The sequence below is a fragment of the Falco rusticolus genome, chromosome 4 (genome assembly GCF_015220075.1).
Source record: "Falco rusticolus isolate bFalRus1 chromosome 4, bFalRus1.pri, whole genome shotgun sequence".
Classification (NCBI taxonomy): domain Eukaryota; kingdom Metazoa; phylum Chordata; class Aves; order Falconiformes; family Falconidae; genus Falco; species Falco rusticolus.
Window position 1 is genome coordinate 92,225,061 of NC_051190.1, and position 23,405 is coordinate 92,248,465.

The window sequence follows — 23,405 nt, forward strand, 5'->3', positions numbered from 1 at the left end:
CCAGAGTAGTTCTGAATAGATGGTAACTAGCTGTAACTAGAAATCGGTCTGTTCTTTCAATACCATAAAAAAAGAACAAAAAGTGTTTCCTAGTGTGCTCCCCACCACCAATTATTTACTACTCAAATGCATTAATTTTTAAAATTGAAGCTTAGGAAAGGTAGAAAAAGTAATGCTCTGTGCCGTATTCCTGAATTACAATATATATGGGTATTGAAGTGCTAGAGATGGCAGCTGTGCTCCAGAAGGGTGCCAACACAAGCAGTTCCACCTCCTCGGCCCTGGGCTCACCACAGTAAGCGCTTCTTTTGTATGGGATATTTGGTCCCTTCCTATGGGGAAACATTGGCACATTGTTACTTAGTCTTCACAGGGAGGAATATTGGTATGATATTACTTCCAAACTGTTCTCTGCTGACACAGAACCTCAGCTGGCCATGCTGCAAATTCTTTATGTTTTTCCCATCTCCTCATGTTATCTGGTACTCAGAGCACACTAGAAAGTTTCTGCTTGAGAAATAGAAATAGGAAATCTCATTAATGAAATGATCTGATGGGCTCAGGGCTAGTTTACCGTGGCTGGCTTAGTGCATCTCACATAGATTGCGGTCATCAACTTCATGAGGTCTCTTAGCACCTTTGCTAATGTAGGTTTCAGTGCGAGAGGGGGGAGGCAGCAGCTTAGCTAATGCAGAGTAAGCCATGACATCTTGAGTATTCTCCTGAGACCTTAGTCTAGATTGGCTGTGAACTTTGCAGAGAGAATTCACCTTGGATGCACATGCGATGGCAAAGCAGTGTAACCAAGCAGGGTAAAATCCAATAGCTTTTCTCCCTGTGGAGTTATCTAAAATTTTTACTCTGTTTGGATTTGTTTATGGGGCTGCTACCTCTCAGTTTTGCACTGAGACATCAAATGAATTCCCGGAAGATAGCTGAGGTTTCAGCTTTTTGTTGGCCCTTAAGGTTTAAGTATTTGCAGAACTCCTCCTAAGATTCAACTGACCCTAAAGCCTGTGATCAAAACCCAACAGAAGAAAGGTGTTCAGGGTTGATGTAAAGAGTCTGTGGAGACAAAATTAATATTCAGGTATCATAATAACTGGAAAGACCAACTGCAGTGCTGGTTGGTGAAGGTAGAAATCTGTTTGGATCTGTCACAGGACCAGTGTTGTTGACTCCTCACACATTTTACTAGTTTAAAAGCAAAAGGTGGGACTCTTTGTTTAATCTGATGGAAATGGAGGGCAGATGGGACTTCAGGTTTTTTAAGCATTTTTACCACTTGCAGTCTAACTGACCCCAGCTGTAACTTCTACCGTCCATCAAGCAAGAGTGGTGATTCATCCATGTAGGTGCTGATTTGCTGTAAGGAAAGAAAGGCTCCTAATATAAAAGGGAAAGTCAGTGACCCAGACTAACAGGGTAAATGTGACCTCGTCACATTCCTTGCCCTATGTGTGATCTGTGCAGGCTGAGAGGAAGTGCTAAATGCTTTTTCAATTTTTTTTAAAAATTCTCTCTAGTGCAGGAAATAGAGAAACATGTCCCTGCGTACCTTTTGGAATGCAGATTATGTCTCCCCTGACCCACGTTAATAAAAACACCAGTATCTTGGGGGGGGGGGGGGGGGGGGGAATGAAAATTGCAGATCTTTTCACTTTGCCTTTCCCAGCTCGTCTTTCTTCCCTCACTGACCTGCACTGCACTGACCTGCAATGATGTGGTGCAGGCATTAACAAAGAACGTTAAAGCATGCAAAAAAGATGATACTTGTTTTATCCTGGAATTTAGTTTCCTTTTCTTAATCACTTAAGAGGAAAATGTTCAATCTTTCTACTTAAATTTGATGTGTAGTACCATGGCCAGTGAATTCAAAACGATGGCAGAAATTTGGAGCCTGATTTTCAGAATTGCTTGTTACCTGCAAGTCTGGGTTATGTGCATGAAAGCTGCAGGTATTTAGCACTTCTGAATGTCAAACTTCTTTCCCTTTCCATGCAAACTTTGACAGCTTGACATCCTTCATATGCCTGAACATACGTGTATATAAATGTGATTGCCCATATTTAACGTATGTATACATCTACAGCCTATCCAGAACTTTTCTTCAGTTCATTGTGTGTAGAGCTGGATGTAATGAGATAGTGGTGTTCTGTCCAATTAAGTTGTTATATCTTCATATTTTTCCCTTCTTTCTTTTTTGAGCCTGTTTTTATTTTTAACCTCCCTTCTGTGATGTGAGCAAGGTTGCAAGGGCCATGGTGAGGATGCTGGTGGCTTTATAGTTCTCATCCAACAAAATATAAACTGAAAACCATTGCTTGATTACGTTTCTTAAATTGTTTGACATATCTTGTTGAGTTGAAAGAGTGGCTTTAGTTTGTTTTCTTGTTTCTGGTGGTTGACAACCATTCTTTAGTTGACATATTTTGACTTGGCAGCTAGGCTACTTAATGTGCAGCAGGTGCTGGAGAAGGATGGCACCAGGCTGGCAGCAGAGCTCCTCCAGCACCACAGCGGGCTGTCCACACCCCATGACGTTATTCTTTTAAGCAGCAAACAGGGCCTGGGAGCTCCCCTGTGAACAGGGAGATTCCTAATCCTCCTTTTACTACAAGTGAACCTGATTCATTCCAGATGTACACAGATTTAATGACTCTGAAAGCTGCTCTCTTAAAATGGGACTTAGAGGACCATCTCATATAGCCTTTCAGAGGAAGAACTGAACTCATCTTCTACCCTAAAATCAGTGAGGTTTTCCAGAGTTTATTAGTGTGTGAATTTTGTGTAGGAGCAATTACAGCGTGCCCTTAGAAAATGGATTTTCTTTCTCTGCTGAGGAGGATGTTGTTATAACCATCATATTGGTATGATGCACTTTTAACAGAGGAGTTATACCTTTAGAAAGGAGTAACACAACCAGATGGTGTTGGTTTTGACATTATTTTTTGTGGGTTTAGCTTTAAATAGGATTTCATTCCGAGTATTTTTTATTATTCAGTGGAGAGTATTCTCAGTTGTCTTTCTGTTAAATTTCAAAGTGCTGATACCACCAGTTCAGAGAGGATTCTATAGTGTGCATTGCATTTAGTATCAACTCTGCATAAGATAAACAACTTGTAATACTTATTTGCTTACTGAAGTGATACTTCCAGATTTTGCTAAAGGTTTTGATAAATGCTGATTCAAGCTCTGAAGTAATTGCAAGAAGTGAGATTATAAAATTCATGAGAAATAATTCACAGTAATAAATGGTTGTTTTATTTCTATGTTTCCAAATATGCACTTCTGATTATTAGAAAATCCCAGCAGATTGTTTAGCATCTTCATAATTTTCCTGCTTTTTAACAGTAAATGTTGAAGTTGAGGCCAAAAGGTGAAATGCTTCTGAGTACTCTCATATAGTTGTGCCATTAATTTGGTATATGAGGAGCAACAACTTAAATTATTTGGACCTCTCAAACTAGTTTTGCAGTCGATCATGCACTGTATATGCTTTTGCAAATGTTTATTTGCACTGATAGTTGCCTATAAGAATAAACTATAATGTTTAAAAAGCAAAGTGTACAATTATTGGTAGAATTGCTTGGTGTCTGCAGTTGATTGTAAGCGTGAGAAAGCAGGCACGTTTCCTGGAGACTTACATCTGTCTCATAGGAAGCTGTCATTGAAATGTAAGCCATAATTTTGGGCTTAATAAATGAAGATAATCATAAATGAAGTACAGGAAACAAATATGCTATACTGTCTGCATTACATGGAAAAGTTACACTCACAATCCACAGGCAACAGCTCTAAAGCCTGAATCTAGACCATCTTCCTCCAGGCTTCTCACTCACCAGAGCCCCTGGCTGCTTTGGTATGTACCTCCAGGAACCCATGCCTAGAAACTTCTTGGCAAACACAGGGAGCCAGAGCCCAGCAAGCTCTGCCTTTGGAGGTCTCTTATGGCTGTGCTTGGCAGAAGATGCTGAAGGGTTTATAAGCACCGCATTCTCAGAAACACCAATTTTATGCAGATGCTCTGGCTGCAGTACCATGAACAAGGCTGGCAGAGGAGGGCTGGCAGCAATGGAGGGGCAGGCTGCTTTTAAACACAGCTCACATCCTGCACCCCAGCCGTTTTCAGAGAGCTGCTGATATGCAGAGTAGCAGCATGTGCCAATGTGTATCCCCAGCACAACCGTTCCTTCATAGAAACTGAGTGAATGAAAGGTGGTTTGGTCAGCTACTGATTTCTCCATGCCGTTGCATGCTCCTACATGCACATGTGTTGTGCAGCAGCGTCTGGCAGGGTGGGTGGTGTTGAGGGTATGTTTCCTCAGAGGTGGTTCCTCCTTACTTTCAGGCTGGCTGTCCCCTAGAGGAAATAATTGAGAGCCTCTCCCTGCTGTGTGCTGGAAGTCTCTGCTCTTTTCTAACCAGCTACTCAGTGTTTTCTCTGTGACAGTCTCTGTTTTTCTGGCATGTATGAATGGTCTTGGATTCCAGTTATGATAACTATAGCCAATTTGATATTTGGGCTATTTTTGCATATTTTTATACTTAGACCTGGTGTATTTCATATTATCTTTTACTTTAGTTTTAGTTCCTAGACCTGCAGATATGTGCACTGGTATTGTATTTTCTTGTGATTTATCTTTAGCCTTGATTCCTAATTGTTAGCTTATCTTCTGGAGAGCCCAGTGTGATTAAATATCAAATAATAAATGTGTGTGTATGAATGTATATTTATATTTGCCTCTGTGTGTGCAAGTCTGTTTACTTATAATCTGTTAAATAAACAGACAAAAAATCTGTGTATTTATTATCTGTGATGCCATATTACAGTAGTGTATTGATTCATGATATATGGCTGTTACTGTAATTCAGCCATTCTCTTAGTATTCCACTTGTAGAAGATGACTCCGTCATGTTAGGACCAGCATAAACACCTGAAGAAAGATTAGTCACATTCGGTGGACATTTGTTGTAATTTCCATACATTTTTCCTCTTATACCAGTTTCTCGATTTTATTTGACCCTCTTTTCAGTTTCTTCTATCCATAGCATAACTGTCAGAAGATTTTTTTTTTAAGTTACTAGAATGTTCAAAATAAGTTTAAATTATTGAGAGACAAACTGAAATGCCTCGTGTATTTGAATGTGGGCATAATATCTTGCACTTGCTGCATTTCCCCAGTCCAGTTACTTTGCAGACTTCTACAGTTTTATTCTCACGAGAACTGTAGTAACAATAAGTCACGTGAAGTTTTTCCACATGAGGATCATAGGGTTTCCTTACAGTGACAAAAGGCAGTGTCAGAACCAGGACTCAGGAGCAGCTCGTTCCCAGTATGGCCCACCCACACCATGCATTGGCCATATAACACATTCCTGAATTACCAATTGCCAAGCTCTTGAGCAGTTGAGTTCTAACACATCCGTAGGAGGAGAGGAGGCCTAGAGTGTAAAAGTTGCCCAGAGTTAAACCAGTGTAATTGTTTCTGCTTACAGTGTTGATGACAAAACTGCCTACCTGGCCCTGGGAGCAGTGAGGAACATCTCACTCAACATTTCCATCTCGAATGTTGGGGATGATGCCTATGACACCAATGTTTTCTTCAATTTTTCTGGGGAGCTCTTCTTCATCAAAATGTGGCAAAAGGTAAGAAAGACCAATCTTGCTGTGAGCAAGTCTCTTAACTTTCAGCCAATTTAATGGCAAGATTTAGGGACAGAGGGTGGCCTGGTCCACACTGTGGAGACATTTGGAAGTTATTTCTGCTTCTGCTGGGCTTGAATTTCTTCCAGGCTCTTTACTGAGTTTTTTTCTTTTGTGGGTTTGATCTGTGTAAATTACAGTCTTTGTGTTTCTGTAGAAGACACAACACTGTTATTTGGGGTACAGTAATGAAAAAGAAAGACTGTTTGGTTGAGGTGTTAAGAGGTAGAGGGAGGCTGATTTGGAAATCGGTAGGGTACCAAATGGCACTGAAATACAAAAGATGCCTCTAGTTTGAGTGGTGCCACACTGTACGCAGCAGTCCTGGTCACCTCCTGGCCTGGGCTCCTAGGTTTTCTCCTTGTTGAAACCAAGATACAAGGCTGTTCTTTGCTCACATCCTGGTGCAAGTTTGGGTTGTGGCCATGGCACATCGTTAAATCCAAGAGCCTGGAAGTGCTTTTAATTTCACTCACATGGAGTCAGCTGAATATTTTGAATTTTAGTCTCTTTACATTTAGATTGAATACTCTGATGTTTTCATTAGTATGAGTTAATTCAGAGATAAAGTTGTTGAAATACAAACACTGAATTGAGCTTTTTGCAAACTGATGGCTGCAAAAGCTGTTTGAGTGTGAATAATATGAAAATAATTGTGCAAAATGGGAACTGTGCAATTATAACAACATTTGGTCTGTCTGTTCCTGCTTTTCACAGTCGGTTGTCTCTCTGCTGGAGCTTTGGAAGCCATAAGAGTGATATTAAAAACAGTAGTACAAGTGTTGTGAAGTATGGGATTGACTCGGTCCATTGAACCAGTGACATTTGGCCATTATTTGTCATGGTTTATGACAGATTTCAGTTATAATAAACCTCTTAAATTAAGTCATTACATAATAAACCAAAATACGGTAATTTCTTATACATGTTAATTCTTTTAGTGTTCAGTTTTGGCTATTATGTTTAATACGGTTGCAAGCCTCAGAAAGTTGACTGTATTATAAGCTTCATTTTCAGACGTTATGTGCTGCAAGTGTGCAGTTTATCAAGAGGAAAAAAGCAGGGGATAAAAGAGACATGCCTTATGTCAATGTGCAACTTCTCCTTCATGGAAGTTTTATGTGAAGACTTTTAGGGTCTGGCCCAGCTCCCATTGAAGTCAGTGGGAGGGTTTCCATTCCTTTGCACTGGAAAAGAAACAAAGCTTGATGCATGTTCTTCTAAAAGGTTGTAGTGGGTTTTACACATATGGATTAATTGGATCACCAGTTGCCTTTGTTGTTGTTGTTGGCCAACACTGTGAGGGAACAAGCTGAAGGTGATGTGCTGTGATTCTGTTTCCCTTGGTATTTTACCTTGAGTCTGGGTCTACAGCAGACTTGAAACATCTGTGCTGAATGCCGCCTAGAAGGAGCAGTTTCTGGAAGCAGATGACATTGTTGTAAGGTTATCTCACTACTGAAGGTGTCTTCTGCTAATAGAAGTTAGCATTTCTTTTTTTAAAAAGTACAGCACACAGCAAGGAAGCATGTAGGCTTCCTTCTTCCTCACGTCTTGCAAACAGGACCAGGGTATAGTCTGCTATTATTCCGGCTGTTCCACTCTTTTTGTGATTAACTCGATAGGATTTGGGTTTTTTCTGATAATTGTTTTATTAACTTTTGAAAACCGAGTCACAGGGTTGTGCTGGGCTATTTTACTTCCTTTTAGTTAGCTTTTGCTTTAGGACAAACCAATATATTGTTGGCTACACCATTTGTCCAGTTGGGAAACTGGATTGTGACCTCATAGCCTCAATTAGTGTTACCCTAAGCTCTTTGAACAATTTTTATTTTATTTTTTTTTGTAAAGTCTCACAACCTCCATGTTTCATAACCTACTCCCGTCCCTTGACATCCATGCATAATATGTACTGTGCACGTACTTTAAATAGATTTTGTTCCTGGTTGAACATTGCCCAAGCAAAAATCCAGAATGTAAAGCCAGGATTGAAAATGACGACTCCTAAGATTTCCCTTCGTGGAGCAATTTTGGAATCAGAAGAGCTGCTTGTTGTGGGAAACTTTCAGCAACTGCCTTTTAATGAATAATGCTGACATGGAAGAGAACAGTCTCTTCCATGTGGTTGCTTGATCCTTTTGCTGCAAGGTGACTCCGAGAACAATGATCATGTGTTGAGCTTTTGTAACCTGTCTCTGGAGTCCTTTCAAGACACCGTGAGTCCCCTCTGTGTTTTTCCTGTGTCCCCACTGGGGACATTTCTAGCAGATTCAGTGTGGTTTTGTTTCTTTCTACAGAGTGGTTACAACGAGACCTGACAGTGCAAAAGTTTAATGCTGGGTTTTTTTTCAATAGCTAGCGAGACAAAATGCCACATCTTGTGTTCGAAAAGAAAGGGGTGGCCTAGCTCAGGAATGAAGATGATGATAGCATTCCCTGAAGGGTATGAGTGGAGATAGCCCCTCTTTCTGCAGACTTGAAATTTCATGAGGTGTGGTGGATAGAGACATTACTAAGAAAACAGTCAGCCATTGGGATAATGCCACCAGGGAAGTGGTGGATTCTCCAACACTGGACACTTTCAAGATTCAGCTGGAGAGAGTGCTCTGGGCCATCTTGTATAGACTGTGCTTTTGCCAAGAAAGGTTGGACCAGATGATCCTTGAGGTCCTTTCCAGCCTGGTATTCTGTGATTCTGTGATATCTGGCAAGGCTTTGCTGCATCTCTGCGAGGTGAAAAAGCATTTGCCAACTGATGTTTGGGAGACTCCACCTATTCCACTGTCTGATTTTCCTGTTGTGCTGCAGCCAGTCCTCCCTGTCTCCATGGACAAAGCCAACATTTTCTTTCCATAGCTTCTGACAGACAGTCCCTCTCTCAAGAGGCACAGTATGTGACACAGGCTGACTTCTCATTCCTGCCTGCACTCCCTCTAGTGCTTTTAACTCTTTCACCACTGCTGCCCCTTGAAGGGGCTGTCTTTACCAAGGTGGTGCTGTCCTGCACTCAAAGCATCCCTCCACCCCTTTTAAATACAGGGGGACTTCTATGGGGAAATGGGTGTAAAATACTAATTCTGTTAACTGAGGAAATTCCTGAAGATGTAGGATACAGCTATAGGTTTTGTCCCCATTAGCTTAGTGTGCACATTCTTTTCCTTTGTGTTTACATTTACTGCCTTACAGGTAGGCCAGTTATTGTACCTCTTATTGGGCATGACAACGCTTTTGTTGTGAACCCTGTTTTTCAACTCCTAAATTTGGTGGGGTTAAACTCTTTGAGATGAGATTTTAGAAGGCAGTTACAACTTCCATTGCTTATTTTAGAAGAACATTCAGCTGAAATGACAAAGCCCTTTCAGGGCTGGGCTGAGCCTGGGGTGTGGTTTTGAGAGCTAGGTGAAGATCAGACATTGATGTAACTCCTGTGCTAAGTTTCAAACCCACTCTGTGAAAGCCGGTTGTTTTATGGGTGTATGGAAGTACTGCACTGAAGTGAATTTCAAAATGTATCCACTAAGAAGAATGCTTTCTATACTTTTGAAGTATAGAAAGATTTAATTATGTTCTCTTTAAAAAAGAAAAATGAGAGAGGGAGAAAAACACTTCACCTGTCCACTTAGATTTTTTTTTTTCTTTATCATGTTGACAAAGAAATCTTAGTCCCCTCTTCTGTGTACAGTAGATCTTTTTTAATTTTTTTTTAATCCTAAAGTTTATTGTCCTGTAATTTTGCAGCTTTGGGAAAGCATCCTATTTCAGAGTCTGAAAAATCCACTTAACAGAGGTGATACCACTTTAGTATAGAGGAATGCAGAGTGCTGCTATGTGCTGAGTCTGGAAAAAGAATAAGAAGCTATTGCTACTAATTTCTACACCATTTCACATCTATTGGAATTGCCTCCTGGCTTGTGATTTTTTGCTGAAAATGCATGTCAGCAATAGGCACTTTGCTAAACGTTCGTTAGCTGCTGCTCAGCGCGGAGGGGTACTTGCAGTGCAATTGCAGAAAAAGCACTGTAAGCTTGCTGGTAGTGTCAGTTAACGTGGTGTAGGGCAAAGCCATATCTTTTTTTAAATCAGCTTAGCTATGGCATGAGATTTTTTTGGCAATAGTATAAAAATAGCATATATGATAAAATAATAGTAAACCCAACAGCAATAACCCAATATGTATAGCATTAACCTCTCGCTGCTCTGCGAGGGCTGGCAGGAATGTTATCAGCTATAACCCCATTTCAGAGCTGGGTACGGAAAGAGTAGGTCAGGAAATCCCATTGCTGACCGTCATTTCCAGCCATGGATTGCTCCTAAATTTCAGACAAGCTCCCAGCATCCAAAGCCAGCTGTGTGTAACATTCCTACTGCTTCTCACAGCAGCTTTTGCAAGCAACAGCTGAGTGAAGTTAGTGGGGCCGGGCCAGGACAGGGTGAACAGTGAGGTTATGCTTTCCTCAGGCGCACTAATTTCCCATGATTTCTTCATAAGTATGTACCTGAAACTCTGGTGTTGAGTATGAATATTGCTGATAACCGGAGTCACACTGCTTACAGGCTCTGGGGTTTTTCTGCTGACAAGTAATGCGGTACCATCTCTTTCTGGCTTAGCAGGCAGGTCATGCAATTTGGATATCAACTCTTTCTTCTTTGCTCCCAGAGTGCTGGCTGGCGTCTCTTGACTAGGATTGCCCAGAAGAGCCGCAGACGCAGGCAGAGATTAATTTTTTCCAAGCTGGAAATTCTCTTACACCAGTTTCCCATACTGCTCATACTTTCTAAGAGTGTTAAGGCTGGCAGAGGCAAGATTCTGACATGGCACAAAAGCCAAAGACACGTGCCCTCTTTTGGATCCAGCTGTACCACTGGAATAAAATCTAGGTCCTGTGAATTCATTATGCCTCTTTTTTCCAGCAGTTACTGCCCCTTCGGATCCCCTGGCAGACAAGCTAATGTGATCAGTCTCAATTCACATCCAGCTGGTTAGCAGAAACCTTTTAAATTAGTGGTTTCATTTAATCCAGCTGATTTTGTGTGGAGTGACTTGGACTGATGCCTGTAAACCATTCTGCCAGAGGGTCAGAGGGAAGCGATGCCAAGTAGCATGGAAGCTGTGACCCCTTGCACTGATAGAAGGTGCATCTGGGAGATTGCCCAAGCCATACATCACTTACGTGAGGGGATCTGAACCCTTTTGCCAGGAGAGTTTTTATAGCGAGGTCTGGGGAATAGGAGTAGCATGGCAGTAACCATTCCACGTGCTGTCTCTCTGTTTTTGCAAATCTAATGCTAAACTTTTGCTCCAGAGTGTACCAAAATGTTTTGCGTCTCTGGAGGAATATTGTCCAGTTTCTTATTTAGGAAGAAACCATACCTGCAGTTCAAGCTATCTGACTTAGTCATTTAATTTTTTACTTTCTGTGAATTCTCAACGCAAGCTTCAACTTTTATGCTTCCCCTAGGGATAAGTAAGGAGCAGCACCTTTTTCAGGCCAGGGGCTGTTAGAGCCATCTAATATCCTTCTGCTCATAGCAGGTAGAAATTGAAGGCTTTTGATGCAGACTTTCCACTTGGGATTCATGTATCACACCCACATTCAGGGAATGGGCATTGGAGACTGGGTTTAGTTGTGTAATTAGTACTGATTGGCGTGTTGTAAATTTTTGTCCTATACTGTGATTTATCACGTACATCTGAAAGAAGTCTTTGTTGTTTTTCCCAACAAATTAACTTGATGAATAGAATGAAAAATCCCTAAAGTCTTTTGGCAAAATCCCAATTAGAATAAATTATTCAGAAGCTGTGATTTTGCAGGACTTTAGATCTTGTTCTGCTCAGTGTTGGAAGAGCCTACGTGAGTTTGATTGTTAGATCCCATTTTCAGGAGCAGCTTAACACTTTGAAATCTCACTGAAGGTGGATAGTGGCTAAGGCTGCAAAAGCTCAAATGACTCCAGCTTTGCAGAACCGAACGCAACTAACTCCAACTACCTTTAAAAATCCAAGTCTTTGGAATTTTAAGCTACTTTCAGGGCAACAATGAGTTGCAGTAGGGATTCTTCCCCCCAGGCATTTCCGTAGAAAGCAGTGAAACCTCAGATTCAAGAAGACAGGACTTTCGTTGATATGCCTGTTTCATTGGGGGGAGGTTAGTTAAAATGTATTTTGCAGTACAAAAATGTGCTATAACCTTTTGTGAGGGTTTGGGAAGGGGGAAGTTGGTTGGTTGTTTTTAAACAGTTTGCTGTCAGTGAGCTATTATCCAACATCCCTGTTTTTAAGGACTTGATGGTCCTGGGATAACATATGTGACCAGATATATTGGGAAGTTTTATGCTAATCAGCTGGGGCTGTACTCTTGAGTTGCGTGATGTGGAAAGTGTTTGTCCTGGAAACAGCTTGCCATGACTCTTAATTTGACTGTTTGCATGTTATCTGCATAACTGTTTTGAGGAATAGCCTGGGATGCTTTGTGTGGCTCAGATGATTGAGAGAGGTTTTGTCTGACTGCCTAGCCCACCTCTTCCCTTGGGGCTGTAGGGGAATGGTTTTCTAAAGAACAGCTGTGTGGATGAATACAGTAATGCAAGGTGTACTTTTTGTAGAGGCTATAAGGCAGCCTGTGCTATAGCAAAGCCTGTGTACCGTGAATCCTGACCTTCTGGCTGGTGTACCACCCAAGGTGAGGTTTCACCAGCGTTGGCCACCAGCAGAAGTCCTGGTTTCCATCCTGGTGAGGGTGGGCAAAAGAGGGCTGAAGCACTGAAATTACAAAACTTCCTCGAGGGGGTGGGGAAGGGCTCCCTGGGTTGCAGGCGGTAGCTGCCTGCCCCTTTTCAGTCCCTGTATCCCATAGCTCACTGGCCGAGTTGCTTCTCCCTGCATCCTCAGGAGGTGCACAGAGCCAGGAGCTACTGCCACAGGTGCATCAGCGCCGGCCATGGGAGAGGGCTTTGGAAAAGGGATTCAACTGCCTCGGTTGCTGAGATCCAGCCACACCAATCTAAACTATTATCTTGATGAACTGCATTGCCAGGGCAAAGGGGAAAACCATTCACAGAGGGTAAAGCCCAGTATACAGCAAGCTCAATACACGTGATCTGGAATGTGTTTATTTAAAGGCTATGCTGTCCCTATGGAAAGATCACCAGTGACTTTCCTGTGTTCTAGTGTCTCTCTTTATTATATTTTGTTCTTAAACTCAGTGGAGGGAGACTTGCCAGTGTTTGAGGTAAGAAATCTGTGGGGCAGGGTTTGTCTCTGAGTTCTTAGCATGAGGCTTGAAATTATCCAAACTTGGGCATCCTTTGAAAAAAGACAAGTAATAATTGATTTGTATGGCTTTCAATGGCTTTCCTTACAGCAAGAAATGAGGATTTGTTTTTGTTGTAGCTTGATTCTTAAAGTTTATCAAGTTTCTGGTATGAAAGGTCAGTTCTGTTCTTGCTGGAGTTTCTTTTGGTCATTTCTAAGACAGGTGGCTCGAGATGGTGCCAGAAGATAAATGATACCCTGAGTAGAAAATCCAATACAATTGTAAACGAATATATATGTATGTTTACACTATATATAAACAAATAATGTATTTGTATGTATAACATACATGTATACATATATATATATATATTTACGTTGCTTAGTCCTGTGGGATGTTGAAGCCACTATGCTATGTGGCTGGACGTGGTAGCAAATACTCTCTCACCTAGTTCAGCTTTCTTCTGTGGTGCTGATAAGATTTATTAAAGAGGATTTTGGTTTTATGTATAGATCCTATCAAGCACAAGGCATGATCCTGCAGTCATACTTCAGGCGTAGCCTCTCTGAAGTCAAGAGCAGTTTTGTCTGTAGAAAGACTTAAAAAAACCCAGCTGCACAGTCAAAAAGATGAGTAAGGGTGTGAAGAGTTCTTGGCTGAAAATCCAAGGAGGGGCCAGCGCTGCTTAAGAAATCACAAGCTTTCCTTTCCTTGGTTTGACACGGGCCCTGGGATTTTCTGACTTTCTTGCAAACTCCCTGGGTTCTTACGGTGTGAAAGGAAAGTCCCAGCCTTATTTTTCCTTTCTGTCACCTCTCCCTGTTTCTTGCTCATTTTTGCTTTTTCCCTTCTTTCAAAAACATGGTGGAAAAGCTCTCGGGAGAGCCTTGATTTCTTCTAGGGATTTAGGTGAGGCAAGCTCCCTTTTCCCAGAGCGGCTGGCAGTCAGCCATGTAACCATGGGTTCAGCTGGCATCAGCCTGCGTTCCTGTTAGCAGAAGCAGGCATGTTAACCTGTCCCTCCAAAGGAGGACTTTGAGCCCCAAATCTATGGGTTGTTTGGGTTTTTTTTTTTATTAGGAGAGGGAGCTTCCTGTGGTGTTTCATCAAAACCAGAGGTGTTGAGCAAGACAGGGAGGGAGAGGTGAGAAGCATTTCAGCTGGTTCTGTTGCAGGCTCCAGGAGCAAGCGGGGGACCCCACCTCCAGGCTGCTCAGCGGACCCCCCGCCCAGGCAGGCTGCAGGGGACCCGAGCCAGGCACGTTCCCAGCCGGCAGCTTTTGCAGCCTGCCTTTGGGAGGACGCCAGAAAACCTGTGCTTGACTTTTGGCTGTAACCATCTGCAGAAGAGTAACGCAGTGATTTCCACTTAACAAGGGAAAAAGGAGGAGTGCACTAAAAAGTTGCTCTGTAAAGCAGAGTGGCACCTCTTAAAGTAAAGCCTCACAAGTGAACTGCTAAGCTTTTGTTTTACAAAAGGAAAATCTATACATTAAACCCCCCCTGTTTCAATATCCCGGTGCAGTCGGTGATGGATTATACCTTTGCATTTCAGCAATGTCCCTGGGTTATGTAGTTTTATTGTGTCATCGGGTTTTTCTTTACAAGTCCAGGTACGCCTTATATTTCAGTTTCTGACAGAGAAAGACCAAAACCCCCAAACCTGTATGTGCTTGCAAAAGGCATCTTCTGGGGTTTCAGTTTTGGCTTTGGTTCTTGGGGATTGTAGGCTGAGCTAAGGCTTATTAATTCCAGGAAAATAGCCCATGCCAAACTAATTATTGTTATTACCTTAATATTATTCTTCACACTTGAAAATTACCACCCATGAAGAAGGAGGAGAGGAGGGTAAGGCTTGATTTCATTGATTGTTATTTCCTCATCCAGCTTGGTTTTAAATATATATTTTTTTTAATTTTTTGTGAGGTTTTCCATTTGATTTTTCATGGAACCGTGTAGTTGATGACATCTGAATTTATTTCCTGAACTTGTTATTAATTTAAACATTTCATTATAACACTAAGAGCGAATAGCTGTGGTAGTGAATATGTGTGTATTCATCTGTAATTGATGCCTTATGCACCAGTATATGTGGGCATATATTATCCATGCTTTCAGAAACAGCACTAGGAAAAGAATGTTGGTTCATTTCTTTGATTTCTGCTGCTTTTTTTCTCCTGCTTTTAATTTTAAAAGAAACATGTTTTGAAGATATGTTTTTATTATTACAGAATAATGACATGTATAACCCGTGGGTTATCTGTAATATTTTTTAAAAAAATTGTTAATGTTGCCACACAAACATGATTTAGCAGTGTGAGATGCATGTGTGTGTGAGCACGTATATACATACATCTACATGTGAAGTGAGATGAAGGAAAGCTTACCCCAGAGCCCTTTCTCCTCCCAGTGGCTTCCCTGGTTTTTCCTTCTCTGATTTTTTTCCTGGATTATTAGAGAGCATGGACTCATACAGACAAGAATGCACTGCTGTTATAAAGCTTATTGTAATATTCCTATGCACCGATCATGAGGGAATAATAAAGTTAAAATGGTATGTGTTCATCAACAGTTTTTTTTAAATAAAGGTGTAATCAATGCAGTGCACTGCTGACAGATTACAACAGCGTATGTAATTTGGATACGCATGTAATGATATAAAGAATATAGGAGCATGCCAGTGTATAATTCTGGACATACTTATTTTGATTCTCAAGATTTGAGTTTTCTTTTCTGGATAATTTCATTCTGTCTGGACAGGCATTAATCCAACAAAGTTTATGCAGTTTTATAGAGAAAAACTTTTATTTTAGGAATAGCACTGCTGAACTTAGCTGAACATGTGTCAGGGATATTTTGTGTAATTATATTTATGGTTCTTTTTAAATATATCACTGTGGAGTCAGAAACCTGATTTTCTCTTTGTCTTTGTTTTCCTCAGGGGGTTACTATGGTTTTGTATGTGGAACTTGAAGGACGTGGCAAATACACAGAAGCTGCTTTAGGCTTTGTAGTATAAGGGTGTATGTACTAGCCAGTGTAGTGTTTTCAAAAGGTGTGTTTTCACATTGATACAAGCAAAGGTTTTTTTTCTTGGTTGACAAACTGATAGGGCATTACTAAGTAGGCACCACTTTGTAATGCTTTGGTACGTATGGATCGTGGATTTTTCCACTTTACACCTAAGTCGCAATTTTTCATTAACTCTTTGGCCTAACTTGAAAAATATCGTGGCAATGCATGATTCATAAGACTGGCAGTTTTGCACCAGGTTGCCTTTTGCAGGTTTCTTTTTTAAGATGAGACTTGTAATCAGGGGATGCAGATGCAGCAAATCTACGTCATGTCCAACTGCTTTTAAGCATCCCTTTTGCAAGGGGTGGTCTGTGTTGAATTTCCTATCACAGCTGGCTTGTAGTCCAGCAGTTATCTATGCATGGGCATCTGGCTGCTTGGCAGAATTGTTGGACCCATCCAGTAAAGGGGCCAATTCTGAAAGAAGGTGCAAGTACATGGGGAAGATGGAGTTCGGATTAAGTTTAGTCCAAGTTTCCAATTTTGTGTTTGGCTGCGTTATTATCTCAGGGACTGTTCCTGATGCTGTGGCACTTGCAGCCAGCACTGGGACCCCCCTGGAGAGAAGCATCCAGACTAGTGCTCCAAACACAGAGTAGGTTGCTGATTCCACTTCCATTTGCCTTGTGGGTGGTGGGAGTTCAGCTGGCCAGCTTGCTTCCTCGTTACTTTGTTCCTGTTTACTTGTGGTGTTGTTGGGTGCAAAAGGCTGTTGCCTGCATCATGCCAGGAAATGACCCTGTGTACCTTTAGAAGGGAGAGCTCTAAATCTCTTGCAGTAAGTGAAAAACAGTATTTCAAGTGACGGTAACAAAAGATTTGTTTTCCAAGGTAGCTACCTAAGACAGTAGCTGGGGAAGGAATCTAAATCACCTGAGTGCACTTGGGAGGGGCAATGAATTTTTTCTGCTATCCTGTTGTCTACGGTAGGAAGCAAATGAAAGGTGTGCTTCACACCACTTCTGGTCTGTGCAGCCCATGGTACTGGTCCTGAAAAATAAGAATATGAAATGATTGGTGTGATTAAAATTCACATTAGAAGCAATGGTTGCCATCCTTTCCAATATTGAGCTGGAAAACTAATGCAAAGGTAAATGGCATGTATAAAACTACTGCAAAAAAAACCCCCACAAATGTAAGCATAACCTGCACGTGCTTGGCTCCTCAACTGTGATATCTACTGATGGTAATAACCTCTGGAGTACAAAATAACTGCTGTAAAGTGGCTGTGTTTGGGTCATTTACCTTGTGTGTGCACGTTACTGATTTTGGCTCCAGGAAATAGTTTCTTTTGCTTGGCTGCAAGTACACAGTTACCTTTATATTTTGCTTTGTGTCTTGCTAATGAATAGGGCAATGTATGTGTGCGTGGATGTGTGAGTACGTGTATGGAAGAAAGCAGTGGAATTTGTTCAAAAAATGGTACAATATGCATAGACCAAAAATAGAAATACTTCTGATAACACTCAGTCAACTCAGGGATTCTTTATGTCCCTAATCCTTCTCCAGCTAAGGCAGAACAGCCTATTCTTTTTTTTCATCAAAAATAAACTTTTGGTAGAATTGATGGAATAGTCAGAACTTCTGAAAGTTGAATGATTGGTGTTTCCAATTCAGCTCTTTGATGCAAGAGCAAAAAAAAGTCTTAGATTTTTTAAATTTTTTTTTTTTTATGCAGCAGCCATCAATCTATCCATGTTTATTTGTAGGGCAAGGAGTATAGCAATAGCAACATTTATTTTGAAAATATTTTCAAGGTCAGGTGTCTGTGAAGGTACCTGACAGTGTGATATCTTACCAGCTCTGATACAATTGTGATGTATCTGAACTGCCTGTGGAGGAGAAAATAAAAATAATTAGGTTATGGTCATGAGTGGAGCTAGTGGGTTAATCCTAGTTTGTAACCAGTATACTTTTGTCTGTCTGCCTCAGCTGGAAAATAGTGTGAGCAGTAGACCTCAAATGAAGTTTGATGTTATCTTTTTTCCTTTCTTTCTTTCTTTCTTTCTTTCTTTCTTTCTTTCTCTTTTCCCCAGTGACTATACATAGTTTTGAAATGCTGCATGCAAAGAAAAGCAAGAGCAAAGGGGCCTGTTTATTGTTTTAGCCAGAGAGTTCCAAGCAAGGAATTCTTTCCTTATTCCAAGCAATAATTACATTTTTCCACTATAGAAGTACTTATGTGAAAGGCACTTGTTTCTTAATAGAAGTTATGAGCCTGATTCTTTAGTGAGGATTACAAGAACAGGTGAAAACTGGATCACTGGAATGGCTTTTGTTTGGTTTTATTAGACATGATTTCATACAGACTTAGAAAGGTAGTAATTTCTTGGTAATGATGGACATGAATTATATTAAACTGTTCAGTAAGTAAGTCGAGCTTGCAAAACTGTTTTGTATTCCAAGCTGGATGCTTTGCTAGTTTGCATTTTTAATGTTTTTTTTTAATTGTGGAATGACAGTAACCACCCCATCCTACAAGCAGGCAGACCTTTTGCATTTCTTGGCCCTCTGAAGAGGGGAAATGACACTGTGAACAAGAAAGGCCACTTTCAAGAGACAGCTGATCATAATACAGGCTTAAATGAAGTTGTCATGTTAGAAGTAACTTGTCATTCCTTAGCATCCTTTAAAGGAATGAAGGACGAGAGAGAAGGTCCATTTGCAATAGGGAGAAACTAGAAAGGGATCCAAGTGCAAGCAGGGCTCCCTGCCACCACCTGCTGAAGATGGATTTTGCTTAAATACTGTGAGGGACAGAGGAATTAATCTTGCATCCTTCCCACAAAAATACCCGTCCTTTTTTGGTAGAAAATGAATGAACTGACTTTGGGAGCAGTACTGATGTTCCTCCATCTCCTAGATCGTTCTTCCATGGAAGCAGGTAAATCCTACCCCAAAGCCACCCCCAGCCTGAGACAAGTGCTTAAAAACAAGGAGGAGAGTTGGCAGAAAGTAGTTGGGGGAAGCTCTCAAGCCCTTGAGTGCTCCTCCAAAGCCTCAGATAGCAAAACATCCAGAAAATGGTTTGACAAGAAGCTTCCTTGGGAAGTTTCCAGTGCCTGCAGTCAAGGTAGCTGCTGGCCTCTTTTTTGCAGCCTTTCAGCTCAGGTGGTTCCTGCCCGATGGAATTTAGGAATCATTGGAGGCTCATGGGGACGGGAGGGAAAAGGTAGCTTGAGCTTTCTGGTCCGGGGAAAACATTTGGTTTGAGTTGTGTTTGGGAGTTAGGGAGGCCTTCAGGAGCCTGAGGTTATCCTGACAAGATCAGCAGCCCCCTGCTCTGAGAAAAGAGGCGCGAGTGCCAAGCCTGAGCTAACGTGTCTTCCCTGGAGCATGGAGGTAGCTGCAGGGGCCAGAGCCCCAGCGTGAGTTCCCAGACTGATGGTGTCAGCAATGATGTCACTCCTCAGATTCTAATTGCTGCTGAAGGGGGCGGGGTGGCCTCAGAAATGCAAATTTGTCACTAAGAGCTGGATTCCAAAAAATACATAGTTGATCTGCTGAGAACTCTTTTCCTCTGTGACTGCTTTTGAACCACTGTCTGTGGAAAGGATATAAAAGAAAGAATAAGGCTCTCATGTCTATTCCAAACTTTTGTGAGACATAGTAAAGACATCACAGTGAAAGTCTGGCTGGCTCCAGCTGGCTGTTACTTGTCTGGACAACTCCGCTGGAGCCAGTCATCCACCACTGTAAAATAAGCTACCACCCTGTACCTGGGGGGCACTCCATTAGTTTATCCTTCATAACGAGCTCTATGCGACTTAGTCATGTTGGGCCACTGTGCCCAAATTTAAAGCAGATTCCTTATGTTATTAACAACACCCAGGTCACATCCAAGGTTGCTCCAGTGGATGAGTGTTGTTGTGTGGGCAGGTGGAAGTCTGATTTTTAAGCTGCTCCTGTTCTGGTGGCATAGTATGTGTAGCTGTGCATTAACATGTATGGAAAAGGGTCGTACAGTCAGGCCTGACCAAACAGCGTAGCTGAAACATGGCCAGCCTTGCGATGAACAAGGGACAACTGACCTGACAGCTCTGTGGGGATGGTGGATCCTGGGGATGTTCCCTGGATTATTTCCTATATCTTGAAGAAATTAAGTGCAGCAGTTCTCAGCAATCAGGGAGAAGAAAGATTTAGCTTGTGTAGTACAGTGAAAGCTGATGTAAGTCTAATCAGTCTGTTAAAAATCAGAGTGTGACAGCAAAAGAGGTGAAACTTCTCAGAGTGGCACCAAATCCCCCTTTCTCCTTATAGCTTCACCACCTGCCTTGCAGGTCTCTTAAAAGATGGGAGAAGCAAAAACGTGGATCAGTTTTGTTGACTGGTTGTGAAACTTGGGGTTTAATCACTTATGTGAGCTGAGTGGACAATTTCTGCTGTTTCTTCAGCTTCTGAGACGGTGTGCTTTAAAAACCTGCTGCACTAGCTTTTCACCAGTTAAGTTAAACGTTTTTGAGAGAGAGAGAGAAAATAAGCATGTTGGGAATATCCAGTAAATAGAAAAGTTTTTGTCTTTTTCTCTCTTTTTACTCAGAGATTTGCTGTTTCGGCTGGGATTGGTGAGCTCATGATCTATAAATAGGTTCCATCCAGGGAGGGGAGGGAAGAGGCGGGAGGCTCTAATTAATTATATAGAAGTAGTTTTTTTTTCACAAAATAAGCAGCAAATCCAAGATGTTTGAAGCCAGGCTTGCTGGGCTTGGGGGTGGGGTGTGCCTACAGCATTTACTAGTGAGATCATGGAATAGGACAGGAAATCTCTCCCTAATGCCAAAGAAAACTTTTTTTTTTCCCTAGTTCTTTTTATGAAACAACTGTTGAGGTTTCCCAACCCCTTTTCAAGCTTATTGTCTGATTATGAGTTAAAGGATCAATTCAGTATCAGAATACAGGTCCAGATGCTACGGTCCTCCAGATCTTTATATGCACATTTGGCTGTGTGCATGTCAGTGTGCTCGGGTCTGCGGTTTTGCTTGCTCATGTAAGTGCTGGGATGACAAGGGTCTTTGCTGGTGAAACAGCAATTTGTGGAGCTGCAGAATTTATGATGTGCAACATTCACATTTGCTGATTTGGTTTGTTAGGCAGTATCTGTGCATTGAAAAGTAAAGGAAAACTTTTGGTCCCTGTGACACCTTTAAAATTAGACCTTTGCAACACGCGTACAAAATCTTTTTATTCTATTGTATAATTTGATTAGGCATCCAATATTTTTAATTATTGCATTCAAGGATAGATGCCAATTTAATTACAATGTCTAGCTAAGCAAGTCTGTATTGAATCTGTATCTCCCTCTTTGTAATGTTTCTCCTAGCAGGTTATGATTAACAGTAATTTTCACACTATAGTTGCTGTTGCTGCTGTTTTATCATTGACTTGTCCTTCATCTTATTCACACTGTTGCATTCACCTGTGTTTGGAAATTATTTCCAACAGAAGAAACCTGTGAAGCTCAGGTGGCAGACCTGTTTTGTTAAAAGAGTAGAGCCATCTTAACTACTTTGTCATGAATATCTTTTTCCTCCTTATGTGTGATTCTGTCACACACTTTGGCAAGTGAAGTGCATGCAGAAGAGTTTCTGAACACAAGATGTTTGCTTGAAGTTGCCAAGTAAACTACGTTAAAAAAAAATATGGAATAAAACTCTTGAGATTTTCACTCTGAGAGCAGAAATTTTCCTGGACCTTTGATGGCCACCTGTGCTGGATCACTGCCATTCATCTTCAAAGCTACTGTCAGTAGTAGGATTATTTTTATTCCCTGTACCCTTCCCTCTTGCAGCTCCCAAGAGGCCCCATGGCCTTCCCAGGTGGCCCGGTGCCACTACTTCGTGCCACCACCACCACCACCTGGGGAGCTGGCCTCAGGGAAGCAGTGCATCCTGCCACCATGTGCAGTGTTCCCTGTCCCTTTCTCTGTCCATCCTCTGGCGTGTGTCATGCTGGGAGCTGGGTGTTGATGACTGGTATTTGAATACTATGTGCATTTTTGACTCCTGAAACAGATGAGCAAAAAAAAGAAACCCAAACCTCAAAACTGCTGACTCAGTTTGTGGGATTTCCAAATGTGAGTGAATTGCTGATGCCTTCGGCGCTGGCTGTGGGCTGAAGGAACTGGGGAAGGTCCGTGCCTGGCAGGGGCCAGCCCAGAAACACAGAAGAGGTATTGACTGTCTGTTCAGCTAACAGAGTACTGCTGGCAAAGAGGCAAAGCAGGCATCAGACTGCTAGTTAAACAAAAAACCCCAGGGGCTCAAAGGGCTCCCAAGGATGATAATCGGAGCAACTTTTAAGAGGTATCTGAGGTAGATCAGACCCACCATTTTGGTCACTTCAGATTATTTTTACTTGTATTATCGTACAGTGTCAGGAAGAGTTCCCAGTCAGTAATACCACTGATCCTCTTTGTGTTCTTGCAGTTCTAAAATACCCAGTGAAGCCCCATTTTGGAGGAAAGTGTGGTATCTGTGGAATTTTGAGTTAGAAAAACCGAGATGTTGTATGCATAAGAAGGGGCCTCCAAGATTAAATTACTCTGAGCTGCACTTGCTCTCAGTCATAGGGAAACTCAGCCTGAGCCAATCTTTTTATTTGAAAAAAATCCTCAAGCTTTCACGAGCTCAGGCATCCCTAATTGCTCTGTACATGTGGGTAACTATGACCCACATTCTTTGGTGACCTCAGTTGCTGTGGAAAGAAAGTGCATCAGTATGCTCAGGGGATGGTTAGTAAATGAATTGAGAAATCTTCATATCCTTGAAGCCTCGGTGAAGGCATTAAGAGGATTGTGAGGCAGGGAGCAGTAAGGTTAGGAGCAAAATAAAAAGTTATGCTCTCAAAAAACTTAGGGAAACCCACAAGCTGTTGATAGCACAAGTGAAGGGCTTAGAACAAGATTATGAAAAGTGAGTTGAAGAAGCCACCTAAAACATCATCAGAGAGGTGAGCCTTTATTTTAGATTCCTGACATTGGAGGTGTTTGTGCTACCTGGCTTAGCTAGCTAAGCAAACTTTGCTAGCTAACCTTTGCATAGGAAGCAGATTACCAGCTGTGAACAAACTTATGTTCAGTGATAGCTCCCAAAAGTAACATGCTCTTAAAATGCAGGTCAGGTCTATATAACTGTCCTGTTGGGTGGAACAAAACATCCAGATGTTCATCTAAACTGTCATTTGGGAAAGTGTCCCTCTTCACCAAAAGTACAAACTGAAATTACTGAGGTATAAGTATGTTCTTTAAGTCGGGGTCCACGATGAGAATTAAAACCAGTACAAAGTTAGCCAAACTGTATTATTCCCAGCGCCTGCTGTAAACTGCTGCCTTTGGCACAGGTCAGAGAACTCACATTTCCAAGTAACTATTG

At 41.6% G+C, this 23,405-nt stretch overlaps 1 protein-coding gene across 1 annotated transcript in view; it reads left to right on the forward strand.

The window, feature by feature from the left end:
- The window catches only part of ITGA9 (integrin subunit alpha 9), a 230,376-nt gene that overhangs the window by 140,595 nt on the left and 66,376 nt on the right, over window positions 1-23,405 (forward strand). Inside the window, exon 18 of the mRNA XM_037385011.1 lies at window positions 5,500-5,650. Within this exon, the coding sequence (XP_037240908.1) occupies window positions 5,500-5,650 (151 nt within the window). The remainder of the gene's footprint in view (window positions 1-5,499; window positions 5,651-23,405) is intronic.